Raw genomic sequence first — 14,593 nt, 5'->3', positions numbered from 1 at the left:
CACAGTTCTTTCAGATTTGCCATTTTAATGCAATATCCCGTACATTTTATTTCAAATTGAAAATGCTGAAGCAGACAACACAAAGAACAATAAATGTAAACTGTCCAGGAGTGTCATATTAGTCACCTCCTTTTCTGGATAAACAGATGGTAGGTGAAGATGTATTGTGATACAAGCCTTCTCTTCATAGACCTGTCATTGGTCTCCAAGATAACATGTGATTCAGAGAACTGACAGAGTCGGAGGAGCTTTCTTATCATCCCCCATATTTTTTAGTGATAAGCTCATTTGCAACCTAATGACATGAATCAAGGTTTTACGACCGGAGTTCATTACTCCATTAAGCTACTACTGCGCTTTATTACCAGGAGAAAAACAGCACTGAGAGTCATTAAAATAATACAACATAGTTATCCTGCATGGTTAACTTTTGCAGTGGCTCTCGCTCCCTGCACCACCAGGTGTGCTGCATGAGGTTTTGGGTAATCTAACAGCTCGTAAAGATGATTTTTGGTTTTCTGACTTTTGCCTATCCACCAATTTTAGTTCCACTTTGAAACAGGTAAATTTGAAACAGAACTATAAAACATTAACCTTAGGTTCACCCTTTATCAGCGTATGCTGTATCTTAGATTTATAACGTAAATGTTGTGGTTATAAGGTGAAAAGTCATTGAGAATTTTCTTGTCCTATCCAGGATGGTCAAATGTCAAGTTAACTAGCTATGTCTATAATAGTCCCAGAAGTACACTTACAGCTCCTTCAAATTATAAATTTTAAAGAGTTAAAATAACGAATGGAATGCAAGATGGATCTCGAGCATCATCATTTGTTTTCTCGATAAATTCAAATGTAACACTAAGAATCTGTAGGATCGTTACACGAATTTGTTTACGTCTGGCGCGTTTCATCTCAAATCCTGTTGCAGCACTTTTATTTTGAAAACAACAACCGGAAGACGTGGCTCATATCGTGTCTAACTTGGCGCTGGTCCTCTGCGTTAAAGGCTGCAGGGAGGCTGGGTCAGGATGAAGATTTGAGGAGTCACATGGACTCAACTTTCTAACTGGAGTCCAGTTGTTGTACACCGCTCAGTCACATACTGTGTGAGAAGCTGTCTCGTTGTTGTGTAACTTTCTTTTTTTTTTTTTTATGTCTAATTTTTTAATAGTTTTTTCCAGCGCGTCTCGGCATTTTTCCGACTTTTCGCGGACTTGAAGCAGAAACACCGGTTGCGCGTTTGAGAGTTTTTGACCATGCTGCAAACTTTACGCTTTGGCCACTGAAGCCCGTTTTGGTGATGTGAAGCTCCTGATCTTTCCAAGGGAATAAGTTTTGCGTTTGTACACTCACAATGACTGAGGAGAGCAGAAGTGAGCACAGAGCTGAAAGCGGGAAGGATTTGGAGAAACAGCTCCGGTTGCGAGTGTGCGTCCTGAACGAGCTTTTAAAGACTGAACGGGATTATGTTGGGACGCTAGAGTTTCTCTCGGTGAGTGTTGAGAATAGTTTTAAACGGAGAACGCGCAAAGTGTACTAGGCGCACATTGTAGTCACGCAAAGTGACCCTCCCAATAAAAACAACAACAGCCTTCCCTGTTTAGTATGCATGGTGCATCAGCCTGCAGAGCAGCAACTCCTCCACCAAGTGTTAAGATCCTGCAGAAACCCTGCATGCTGTTGAGTTGTGAGCAGGATGTCTAACATTAGAGAGTTGTCTATAATACTGTCTGAGCTCATCCCTCTGATGGAGATATATTAACCTTTCAGTCTGCAAGTGTGAAATTGCAAGAACAGCCACAAAAGAGGCATGGCACGGCTTTAGTTCCTGCACAGCCGGTGTGATGTTTAATCCTCTTCCAGGGCTCATAGTCTGGCAATACATAATTACACACCCTAGACCATTTTGTCACGGAGTCATTTTGTGACACATGAAAGCCAGGTAAACCGATTTTAACAAATCCAGTCCGAAAAACGAACTGTTTTTGCACATTTCCACCATTTAGGCACATCATTTTAAGGTGCACACATCTTGACGTTAGAGTCACATTCTCAATCATTGAATATTACGTAGAAAAGACAAAAAAGAAGTTCATCCGGGAAACTTATCTCCCCTCGGTGTGTCTTTCTCACGCTCAGGCTACTGATTCGTGTCCTGCTCAGCATTACAATTCCATCCAATAATGACCCGGCTTGCCACATAGCATGGAAAGTACAAGAGGGTGCATTTAGCTGCTGCCTTTGCCAACTTCTCATCAAACCCAGGAGCGGTGAGGCCTGCCAAAGACAGCACAGGTGGACTCAAATGAAAACCAGTAGAGCTGGCGCTGGGCTGGCAACACATCCCCGGTCTCACACTGAGGCTAACACATGGTTGCTGCATCGCAGGAGGCCTGCGCTGTCAGCTTAATGGTCTTACATAAAATTATACCTTAGACGGGGAAGTTTAAAGCTTTAAAGATGTTAAAAGTACTTATTGTGTACAACCGGTAATCAAGCATAACTGTATGATTATTTTTTCCCAAGAAATCCGTGGCTGTTGAGGATGGACGGTTCTTGTAGTGAGCGCGTTAATAGGATGTGATCTCTAGTTTGAGAGGCTGGGGTTGGACGCCTTCCACTACATTTTCAAATTCTCAGCATGATGGGAACTTTGCAGGGAAGAAAAGTTGAAGGGTCACTGTGTTGCGCGTCCTTCAGAACGCCCATTTCCCAGATGTATCACTGTGTGCACCCTGGCCCTCCACCATCACCCAGATGTTTCCAATGGAGGACAGGGGAGCCACAGAGGGGATGCAGCTTCATCTGGCCTTTCTTGGAAGTGGCATCACTGGAGAAGTGGAGGAGGCGATTACATGAGGGAATGTGTCCTCTGTCTTAGTGATGGGGGGTTTGGGGAATGCAGCCACCCCTCCTTTATCTCCCCTGTAGTGCTGGAACTGGGATTCATTTCAGAGGTGACTGATCCTTACAAGGCCTTTCTGTTCTGGCCGGGAATGCCGAGATTGAAAGTGTCAGATTGAGATCTAACTGCGAAAGATAACTGTTTTAGCTGTGTGTGATAGCTGGTGGGGCTTGGTGATGTCAATGATAAAGAAGATAGAAATTCAGGGGAAAAGACGCTCTTATCTGCTGCTCTGTCTTCTGGGGGATCCTGGAAAGCATCGTGGAAGATGATCAAAGACGGCCCTACTGTGGAGAGGGGTCATATTGGAGACTTTCATCCGATCGCACAAGCACACACTTGGCTCCCCCGCTTCCTCTGCTGCCACACGAGAACCAGTTACGAACCACACAAGACTCTGTGTGTCTAGAGGTCAGAATGGAGGACAGCCGCCCCCCCCGTGCGACTCCCTGGTGGGATAATCCAGGAGACTGCGAGTAGCGGCAAAGAGAGAGGGGCAGACTCGAGAATTGCTAGAGGGGTGAAAGGGAAAAGGGCAGAGCGTATCATGCAGTAGATATTGCCAGGAGGGTGAAGGGTAGTGGGGGTGGTCTCTGTGAGTGGCTGGGCTTGGTGCCTTCCCTTGTAAACCATATTTCCTGGAGGAGGAATTCCTCTGAGGTTAGGAAATGCTGGAGAACAATGAGGCTCCGGTCAGTAGGCAAAGTTGAACTGAAGAGCAGAGATTGTTGCTGCTGATCCGTGGGACCTAAACACAATGCAGCTCACACATACTTTACTGTTAAGGTAGTGGAAAACAACACGGAGGATGATTAGCGCCATTTGTCCCAGGACACTCTGAGCCCATTGTGTGGATGTACCTAACCTCTTGTGGGAAAAAAGGTACAGATTACATCTTGAAGGTACCCGAAAGTCTAAATGCGACTTTCTCTGAATAAGAGCGTCACCTTTTACTCTTAATGTACTCGCAGTAGTCTGACAGTGAGAGGAAGGCTCCAGGGAAGCTGTGTGAAATATCTCTTCCCTATCTGAACAATTATAGCTGGAGATAGAGGGCGGCAGTGGACGCTGGTGTTTATCTTGGGCAGCTACGAGCCAATAAAATGACAGTGATTCTTAGAAATGCCTCAATGAGAGGAACAAATCAAGGCATAATGTAAACAGTCGCTCTAATGAACTCATTGCGTTTCTGTCGGGTCTTTTAGCCACGCTGTCGGATGAAATGCTTTTCTTAATCTGCCATAGTTCACCATTGACAGAGAGACACTGAAAGCCCTTTGCATGCATGATGAGCGCTTAAGAAAGAACATGCAAGAAGTTACACTGGGTGAAACCTTTTATGTCCCAATTCTGGAGGGAGATCTGAGCCACAAGTTAACTTAATATATTCCAAAGAGCCTTGCAGTGAATTAAGTGGCCCAGTAGCTGCAGCTTTTCCTCGCCCAACAAAAGCCTCCGTTTAAAACATCTTTAATCCCTTGCATGAATTGAATGTTAATAAATGCGGTTTCAGATATTGTAGTTCGCATGTGTGTTCTCACGTCTTTAATGTAGAGCTTCCTGCGATTATTCCCTGGGATTTATGTGGACGAGTGTTTTGCCGGCAAACGCGCCGGTAGCCTCTTTAAATCGGTTGTGTGTGAAAATGGTTGCAGGAAGTTGGAAAAACAAGCCTAATGGAGAAAGCAGCCTCCAAGATTTTCACTGGCTCAGGTGTTCAAGTGAACCCTGTCGGTGTGTATTTGCATTTGGAGGTTCTACTTCTCTCTCTCAGGGTCTTGGATTTATTTACATCCTGGTTGGAATGGTCGCTTTGGCAGAGGCTGCTGGTTTTTTTTTTTTCTCTTTTCTTTTTTTTTTTGCCTGTGACATATAACCAGTAGGCAGCCCTGCAGTCCAGAAGCAGGTCAGGTCAAGAGAGTCATGACGAGAGGGATGATATCCTCTAGATGGACAGCTGATGACCCCAAAGTTCCCGACCTCTTGTTCTTCTCCCTTTCCTGCCTGTTTATCCGTAGCTGTCGTGCCAGCAATCACCTTCCTCCCTGAGATCTGCACGATGGAAACAGGAACACAAGATTCTGTTGGTCAGTGCATCCTGATCTGGATGAAGAAGAAGGAAAAACACAAACAGAAATGTGTAAACAGAGAAAACTTTGTGTGTTCAGTATCGGCCTATATATGGAGGCCGAATAGGAGATTCTGACAGTAAAAAAGCTTGTTTGTTTTCTTTGTCAGAAGAAAGCTGTTGTCTGGATTTGGAGGGGATGCTTGGTTAAAGCTGTAATGAGACTCGCACCATGTGCTTTAGCCCCGTAAGCGTTTCGAGCATGTAGATCAGATAAGGTGAAGCGCATTCAACATGTGTGCTCGCATGATGCTGGTAAACTGGACGGTTATGAGGCAGAGAGTGAGCACTTAATGCAGACAGCCTGCCAATGGCCTGTTGCTTACGTCAGTTTGTCTCTATAATGGTTGTGATAAGAGATTCCACAGAGAGGCAGTCTGCTGTTTCTGCCCTGATTGCTCCCCTCTTTATTCCGTAATGACTTCCTCTTTACAGAGCTGATGATCGCCACATAATTCTTCTACTCGGTCCACACCTGTTTCTACCCATTCATACGCTTTATTCTGCTAATCGCCACAAGTCTTCCATTCATTATTTTTAATATCGTGCTATATTTCCCACTTTATTTCTACATAAGTTTCCTACGACCCCTAATAAAGGAGCGCTGCATGTTTCCTCGTCGTAGAATCTTGACCTTCTCAGACAAGCCAGGGTAAATCAGAATATCGGTCCTAATTTAGACTTATTCCAGGTACAGAAAGAGAGAAAGCAGAAAAAAGACCTAAAGGGAAAGGGAAAGAGGTGAGATGTTTTTCTCCTTGACTCTTTTTAATTGGATTTGGTCAGGCTCTCCTCACCGAGAACACAGGCAGCTTCTCTCTTGTGTCTGTCCCCGTTGTGAGGCCCCCCTGAACTGGTGAAGTTGCTTGCTTGCATTTTAATTTCACACGGCTGCCGCCACACAAGCGGCCTACTTCTTATGCCTTGTTTGCAAAGATGTATCCGTCGCCCGTGCATTCCTGATTTGTGCCTAGCCGCGTATTGTTGTGAAACATATGCGTGCATAAACCTTTTTAGCATGCTATCTTCAAGCTACATCTGCCTTTTCCAGCCTGAAAATGCAGGAGTATAATGAGGATTAGCTTGGTGACAACGGAGCTCTCTTCCTGCAGAGCTTTTTGCATTAACCTTGACTCCCATAGCAATTAAAACAATGAGTAGGATAATATTTCATCTCCCCGTTCAGCAATGCTGCAGTGGGAGTTGCTTTGCATTTTGCATGCTCAATTTTTTATCCATTCACTGTAACAAACAAAAAAAAATAGTAACTTCCTAGATGTGTCTATTATGCCAAGTTGTTGACCTACTAGAGGTGATTGGAATCTATGTCTATGTCTATGATAGCTGTTTGTTTAAGTCTTGTACACCTTCTCTCTGTCAGTGTAAAGCCCCTCTAACGGGTTATAGCTGTGGAGAGAGTTCTTTTGCTTTTGTCTGAGAGGTCATTTTTCAAACTGGATTTCCTTCCTTCCTGAACCTCCCCGTCTTTACATTGTGCTGCATGTTTCCTGCTCAAGCACACATACACTTCCCCCACTGTCTCCGACGGGCCACGCAAAGGAGTGCCGTGCTACAGATGCCCTCTTGGCAACTGGGAGTGCCGTTGCATATAGGGAGGCAATAAACCCCACGCCGAATCCACCGAGCGGCTTTAGTAGCCTGGGAGTTAGAGGTGCCGCTGTTGCTCTGGCCAGAGGAGAAGGCGGCCTTTGATTTAGCCAGAGCCAGCTGCCTGGTCACATGGTGCCTACGTGTGACAAGTAAGGACTACGGTAGACACTTGTCAGGACGTTTATGGAGTGTGAAGGGGTCATCATCACAAGGGGCTCTGTGTTTTAGCTGGCATACTCAGCCGTATTAAACACGCATTTGTTCAGATCAGCATGCGTGCAGAGCAGCGTGTGCAACCGCAAACTTGCCATCATTTTTGACAGCAATATTCACATGTTGCCCGTTTAGGTCGCAGTTTAGTTTTTGCTAGTAAAAGTTTAATTGCCAACCATCTGGCTTGATGTCACTGATTGTCTCACAAGTACTAAAGCTCTGCGCAAATCTCATTTTGAATCTTCATTTATTTACTTAGATTTGATGGATTCGTCCACTGAGTCAAGTCAAGAGAGGCTTGCATGTACACGATGTTCTCTGGTTCAAACTCACACTTTCCATTTCATTCATGTCTCTGTTCATACTGGTTTCAGGGCTTCAGGCCTCTGAGTCTGCAGCCGTCCAGACAGCTGCCCCAGACAGACATGATGGGAAATTCCACTTCACTCTAAATTATTTAATTAAGCAGTTGAATGGGAATTACTATAGAAGCTCTTAGAGTTAGACAAGTGTGCCTCTGTGTCGAAGCATGCTCCTGTCTGCAGTTCTTTTTTTCCTTCTTTCTTCCTTCCAAGTCATACAGATAGAGTCAACATCTAATTATATCGCATACAAACTACAAAATGTATCTTTAGGAAGAAAAAAATCCACTTTAAATGATAAATAAACAACTGTTTATATGATGATGAGCAAGTGTACATAATGCTGAGGTTTCGGCTGCTCCGGTGTAGCCATGTTCTTGGCGTGGTGCCTCCTGTTGGGGTCATCCACAGACAAAAAGAGGCTATGATGAGCTGAACCCTGGCAGGAGGGGGTGTTTGTTCGGGTGGGCACACACTCAACGGTTGTACTTGGAGAGAATGAGAGCTCCGGAGAAACTGGCAGGGCGGCTGTTGAGTTCCCCATTGGCGAACTGTGTCCGGTCGTGTCATGTGTGACCCAGGCTGACGCTGCAGGTTTCATTTTTATCTTGCCAGTCCCGCTGAAATGGATGGCGGGGGGTGTAGCCGATTTGAAAGCTCTTCAACAATCCAGTGTGCGACAGTCATGCTTGGGAATGCGCCACGGACTGGGAGACTGACAATTGCGCTCAGTCATCTCGGAGATCAATACAATTTGCTGGTGTGTGGTTCTGCGGGAATCGCCAGCAATCGGCGGGTGATGGTTTGCATGGCTGCTCGTGGAGATTGAGGGCATGGTCTCTGAAGACTAACACTCATCTACTGGAGGCTATTTTCCCCACCTAATATCCAATTTCACAATTCAAAACTCTTCCTTACATGTTAAAGATGCTTCCCACTTATAGTACCACGATGGGTGAAATTGAACAGATCCGCAGCCTGTCAAGTATTCAGTTTAACGGACACGGCCGCGAGCATCATTTCATGCTCATGTACTCATTTCACTCCGGCGTCAATTGAACTGTGCGAGGAGCTCACCAGGAGTTCGGGCGCAGACGTTGGACACAGACATATTCATCAGATAAATTGCTTCATTCCAGCTGTTTATGAATGTATTGGGCGCCGGGGTCAGTGAAAGTACAGCTATAACATCAAAGAGAAGAATTTTTCAGTGCTTTGGAGATGCCTCAAAGCACAGTGCTTGTTGATCTGATTTTTTTTTTCATGACGGCAATCTACAGAATCATATTTATTTATTTGATGGGAGCACTACGCGCTAATGAACATCTATTCAGACAGTAGTAGGCGTAAATATGCCGGATTATAGCAACAATGCTAATTTGCATCCGTAGTCCCTAGGCAGGTAACACAAAAACATGATGAGACACAGGACAGGACAGTAGATCACAATAAGAGCACATCGCAAGACACTTTTATTATTTGTAGATGTGCTCATATAGAGAGTCTGAATGCACAGACAAACTGGCTTTTGTTCACCAGAAGACCCTTCAGAGACTACTCTCTATGTTCTCGGTTGTTAATTAAACCTTCAGATGAGCCTTAATAGCCATTCCCAAGATGGACGTATTAACATTCCCCGCTGTATTTATAGTGTCTGTTTCCTGTATACACTCCCAGTGGAGCGAAACAGTGCAGTTTGGGAAAACTAGGCACTAGGCACTAATGAGATGGGAAGCTTAGGATGACTCTTGGAGGTGTCATCAGGACCTGCTGAGGCTGAAGCCAGGAGGAGTCTGGCCTTAGAGGAGGAAGTCTCTACAAAGAGCCTTTTCTCTCTTTTCGGATGTCCCCCAGTGTGACTGAGTGTCTCTGGTCAGTACTTAGGGGAGGTTAATTTTTATGCCAGGAATTTGGTGTTAGTGTGCATAAGGTGTGTGTGTGTGCGTGGGTGTCTGTGCAGGAGACTTAACCCTATAATGTCCAATTCCGGTTTTTAAAGCAGTTCCTTTGTGCAGGAAGTACAGTAAAGGCACCATATCCTCCCCACAGATTTGCCATGTCAAGAAGAGGGCTAAACAAGGTTGTCTTTCTTCCTTTCACTCTGTTCTTCTGCTCTGATCTGTTTATCCTGCCTGCCTTCTCCCTTTCTACCTCGTTCTCTTGGCAGATCATAGAGCATACAGGTGCTTCGGGCTTGCCTGAGGGTGGTGAACAGCTTGCACACCTGTTACCTGCTGTCCTTTACACTTGACTTTATACTCCTGGGGGTGAAAGTTGCATGACAAATAGAAACACTGTCATGTTAATGGGCAAATCTTCACAGTGTAGTAATTCACTCCAGTGGGCTTTGTCTCATGGAAGCTGCTGTTTGTGCGTCCGTCTCCGGCTTTGAATGGCCTTTGTCTTGTGTTTTTATTTGTTAACAAGAGAGGATTCCTTCACAGATGGTGGACGGCGATAAACTGATTACCCGTACAAGCGTGTAGAGATGTCCCTATAAATCTTCCTCCTTTTTTTTTTTTTTTTTTTGGTAATATAAATTAGGAAACAGATTGTGTATACGGGATATTTATGTTTGTTTACCAAGCTTCCACTCGTTACAACAAAGGACAAAAGTGGCACGTTGTCTAATAGGCTCTAAAAAAGGCTCTTCTGGAGTGACAGTTTGTACTTGTGGCTTGTTCCAATGAACTCTTGTGGACCTTTGGATCTTTTTCAGTAGTGAGCAATAGATCCCACATTACCAGTTCAGCACTGGTTCTAAAATTGACAATTGTGCACACAGACGTTATTGCATTCAATATTTTTACTCGTTCGAATGACGTTGCATCACTGCTTTTAATTTTAGTAAGAGCGTGGTGTTCTGCAGTTCAACCAATGGATCCACAACGACCTAGAAACGTTGCCTTGCATGTAAAGCGTCCAACACACCCCGTGTTCCTGCCCACTCTTCCAATGGCCCTAACTTGAATGCATAAACAGATGTTTGAGGCTAGCTTTGTACTGGATTCAAACACATTTCTGCAGCGTGGGAGCAGCTAGATAGCTTTTTCAGCTTTTCTAATCAAAGCAACTTGTTGCATTGTTTTGCCGTTTTGGATCAGCCTAACACTCTTTTCCTCTCTGGACGCGTTTTTGTATTCCCATCACAGCCAGCTCTTTCTGCCGGGTGTTTGGCTGTGTAACGTGCCGACCGACAGCTATTTTCTCGGCTTTCTTCGTTCTCTTGTCCAATCGCTTCCCATTTACTGTAGCCATTCTCTGACGCATGCTCTGGCTTGGCAAACTCACTGTACACACTCATTATTTTGTGGCGCAAAAATGTCCGTCATTGTCCTTCTGTTATGTCATTGCTAGTTTACATATTTGGGGAAGCAAGTGTCCTCTGTTTTTGCCAAACTCCTCAGCAGTGATTCACTTGTTTCATTGACAACAAGATAAACATATACAGGAGGAGTGGCTAGTCTTCCGCTGATTGTATCTTTCCAGTCTGGTGGAGAGATACTGGGGTGGAAGCGTTACATAATGTCCATTCACAAAGTGTCATGAACTAGATTGGTCCTCTGCCCAGTCTATTTGACCCTTCCCTCTTTTCCCATTATGGCACCAAAGTCCAGAGGATGCCGGGTTTAATTTTCTTCTGCCCAACTTCTGAGCAGAGAGCCTATTTCAGCAAACTGTAGTCACGGAGCAAGCTGTCACTCATGTGAGGCTGAGGCAGTTTTTTTACTCTACCAAGAGACTGCTCAGTCGTAGTAACTCGCACAGGAAGGTGATACCGGTTTCCGACATTCCAATTTCCATGTGACAGTAAAAGTCTGGTTTTTATCACCCCTTTCAAATCAAATCAGAGCATTACTGCATGAGGCGGTACAGCAATACTTTTCCACTACCATGTCTTCGCTGCCCCGCAGGGTGTGAGCCTTTGTTGATTAATGGCATGTAGGCCCGCATGCGGTGATTGGACCAAACTATTCATCACACCCATCTGCTCTGTGGAATAATGAAACCTTAAATGGGGTTTTAATGTGTAGCCCCCCCCCCCCCAGCTATCACGGTGACAGGCCAGGTGATTATACCTGGGCTTCAGGGAACAAAATTACTTTCTGAGAGAGTTTTTTTTTTTTTTTGTTTTCCCCTCGTTGAATGCTGGAGTGTGTACTACATGTCCAGCGCGTAGAGAGGAAAACAGCAGCAACTGCTGGATTTTGAAAGCAATTTCAGTATTTAAGTCTAAAAGCCGTGGTAACAGCAATGTCAAAAAGTAGTGTTCCTAACATATTTTGAGTTTGCCATTGCCTGGGAAACGATTTAAAAATGCTGATGACTCATCATGCACTAGGGAGTGTACACTAATTGTGCACCATTTGTGCAAATGTGCCACTTCTCTGGTCATACGAGGGTGAATGGATGATATTTTGGAAATTTGAAGTCTTCCATGAATTTCTACTGGTAAAAATGCTGCAACTTTGATGTTGTTTTAATTTTACAAAGTTCTGAAAAATATGAACCATTTTAACCTCAAAGAATATTCATAAACTCACATTCTTCCTACGAAACTTGGACTTGCACATTATTTTAGGCTCCATTAAAAATCCCAGTAGATCTTTGGTTCACAGGGTCATAAGCAACTTCTGCTGAGCTCTAAAATACATTCAGGTCTGCTTGTGATTCAGTGGCGGCTGCTATTGCTCAGACATAGTGGATTTGTGCTGGAAAGCACATCCAGCCCTAGGGGACTAAATGTGTCCCTCTGGAATTCAATTGTGGTCATTACCATGTGTGAGGACAAAGGGTGGTGGAAAAGTTTTTCCTCCAAAAACTTTCATGCAACGTGATACTACGCATTTTATTGCAAGTTACTAATTACTATGCTCTTTGACAGAACTGTCAATACTACACTGCACCAAAAGCTTTAAACAACAGAAAGGATGCTTTGCCTTGTGATTCAACCAAGAGACCAATCCTGGATGTGTTCCACTAGCACCAAATTACAAAACTGGATTTGGATGACACAAATGCTAGATTTAGGCGTTTGCAAATGAGCTGTGCATTTATGCAGCGCCGTTAGGTACTAAAGACCTGGAAATGGGTTTACATTCACCGCCACCCTGGGTACTGTTACTGTGTCCATAAATCCAGTCAGTCGTCATCCCATTCACTGTCCGTGGACACGTTCCAGGACTAGGACTCTAAACAACACCAACAAGGCAGTCCTGGCAGTCTCTGCGGAAGAGACGTGTTCGTTTCCACAAATCAAATCTGAACCGTCCAAAAATTCTAGGAATAGCACGAACCCTGTCTCCGATGAATTGCTCAGACTGCTGATGAGTGTTTTCTGTGCCGCAAGACTTACTTTAAAAACTGCAGGAAAGATGTTTTCAGTTCACACCTGCACATTCTGTGCAACGAAAACAAACACTCTTATCTTCTGAGTGATAACACAATGTATTATCTCTATCCAATTGGGTTCAGAGTCCCTGCATGCCATTATACCACATCTGATAAGCATATGCAGTGTTTGGCAGCAGAGTCCTGTATCCTCTAGCTATAGATATACAGTATAATTAGTGCTATGCAGATGTAGTGATTATTTCCTGTTGAATAGATTCTTCATTATTAAAATGGAAGTGATGTACTAACCCTAATGAGCCTATGCTGGCGGCCTCACATCAATGATCGGAAGTGGTGTTTTGATGGAAATTAGCGCTGCTTTTGCTCGGCGTAAGTCCTATACTGTAAGCCCTGTCAGACCTTTGCGATGGCCTGTCGAATTCTGCTCAGCTTGTTTGTACATATTAGACTTGCTAATCAGATGCTAATGCATGTGAGCGGCAGAGTTGCGAGGCAAGGCAGCTACAGAATGGTAATCAGCGTGGAGTTGGCCTACAACAAAGAGGCTGATTATTTAAGCCCCCTTCTCCTCCAACCTCAAGCCTAGTTTCATGCGTTCCCTTATACAGTTTCTTTTGAAGTGCCGCTTGACGTCAATACAATGTGATTAAGACGATTTCAGTTAATTTTTTTTTTTTATGTCAACTTGTTTTCTTGCAAAAGTTAGCAGAACACTGGCTTTGTAATTAAGCTAGAAATGTGGATTTTTTTTTCTTACCGCTGATTTAGCACCGCCGCCTTTCCATCTGCTCGCAATTAATCAAGTGGAGCTTTTCAATAAGCTTATAACCGCTCGCTTAGATCTTTTTGTCGAGGAATAATTCTTGGCCTGTCGGCTCATTAAAGTAACCTGTTTACGGGGCGTTGTGGTTGTATTTCGTTAGCTTGCTCAGGTCAAAGCTGCCTGCTGCGGGCCTGCACCGGGCGACAGATGGCATTATGGCCCTCAGTGGGGCGGTAAAGGGACGCCTATGGTTAAGGTTAACTGCAGAGATGTCATGCTGTCTTTCAGTGTGGAGTATGAACACGCCGGTCATGTGTTTACAGAGCTGCTGTTGCTAGTTTGTGTCAGTCTGCACCAAGAAATGAAGATTTGTGTCGGAGTCTGTCGCATTGGCCTTGTGTGAGGAGTGTGATCTGAGCCAAACCGTTAAATACATTTATGCATTTCGGAAACCCTGTCTTCTGAACGGTGTTATTACGTTTGAATGAATCTGGTTGTTCAGCTTTCTTACTTCACCTTGCTTTCACTGTGGTCAGTTCATCTCTGGCGTCACGACTCATGCTGCAGTGTTTCATCGCGGCGGTTTGGCGTAATAAAACCCAAGTATTCTTTGTTCCACTCTCAGATCTCATATGTCCCTGTGTCAAGCTTGAGTTTCAGCCTTTTAAGCCATTTAGAACATAAATTAAGTTAGTTGTGCGCCCGGGGAAAATGAAAACAAATTCTTGTAAGACAAAACCGACATCACACAAGTGCATTTCTCTGATTCTCTGCCAAGGACCTTTGTTTTTTACTGCCGTTTAACTTCCTCTCATCCGAATTTGTCAGCAGTGTGAACATCAGGGATTGTGTGATGGTTGTTTAACATCAAGTTCAGTCCGGCTGTTGAATGCCATTTCTCACGTACTTTCTGTTTTATCGAGGCATAGATTTCTTTCGCCTCGCTTTTGATTTCATCATGACTTCCCTGCAGTAAAGCGCTTCAGAGGCACCACTCAAAATCAAAAGTGCGATACAGTCAATTTGTTTTCTCCAGAGCTTTCTCTGAAGATAGATTCCCGTCTGCCCAACTGTATCCCAAACGTCGCTCACATAAACATAAAGATTTTTATCTGGAACCTGTTTATGGATATCTTCTTCGCTAAAAGCTCTCCCTCAGGCAGAGCTCAGAAAATGACTAATTTCTCCTTAGTCAGAATTTAAGAAAACATTTGAAGCGCACCATCTTAATTTGCCATTCTCATAAAGTGCCCTGA

General features: G+C 44.2%; 1 protein-coding gene across 1 annotated transcript in view; it reads left to right on the top strand.

The window, feature by feature from the left end:
• Positions 1–1,338: 1,338 nt before the first annotated feature.
• The window catches only part of prex2 (phosphatidylinositol-3,4,5-trisphosphate-dependent Rac exchange factor 2), a 92,474-nt gene continuing 79,219 nt past the window's right edge, over positions 1,339–14,593 (top strand). Inside the window, exon 1 of the mRNA XM_084566435.1 lies at positions 1,339–1,492. Coding sequence (XP_084422561.1) covers positions 1,355–1,492 — 138 coding nt within the window. The 5' untranslated portion in view covers positions 1,339–1,354. The remainder of the gene's footprint in view (positions 1,493–14,593) is intronic.

Source organism: Chelon labrosus (assembly GCF_963514085.1).
Source record: "Chelon labrosus genome assembly, chromosome: 18".
In the NCBI taxonomy this organism is placed as follows: domain Eukaryota; kingdom Metazoa; phylum Chordata; class Actinopteri; order Mugiliformes; family Mugilidae; genus Chelon; species Chelon labrosus.
Note: the sequence above shows the minus strand (reverse complement) of the source record. Positions and strands in the feature narration are given on the sequence as shown.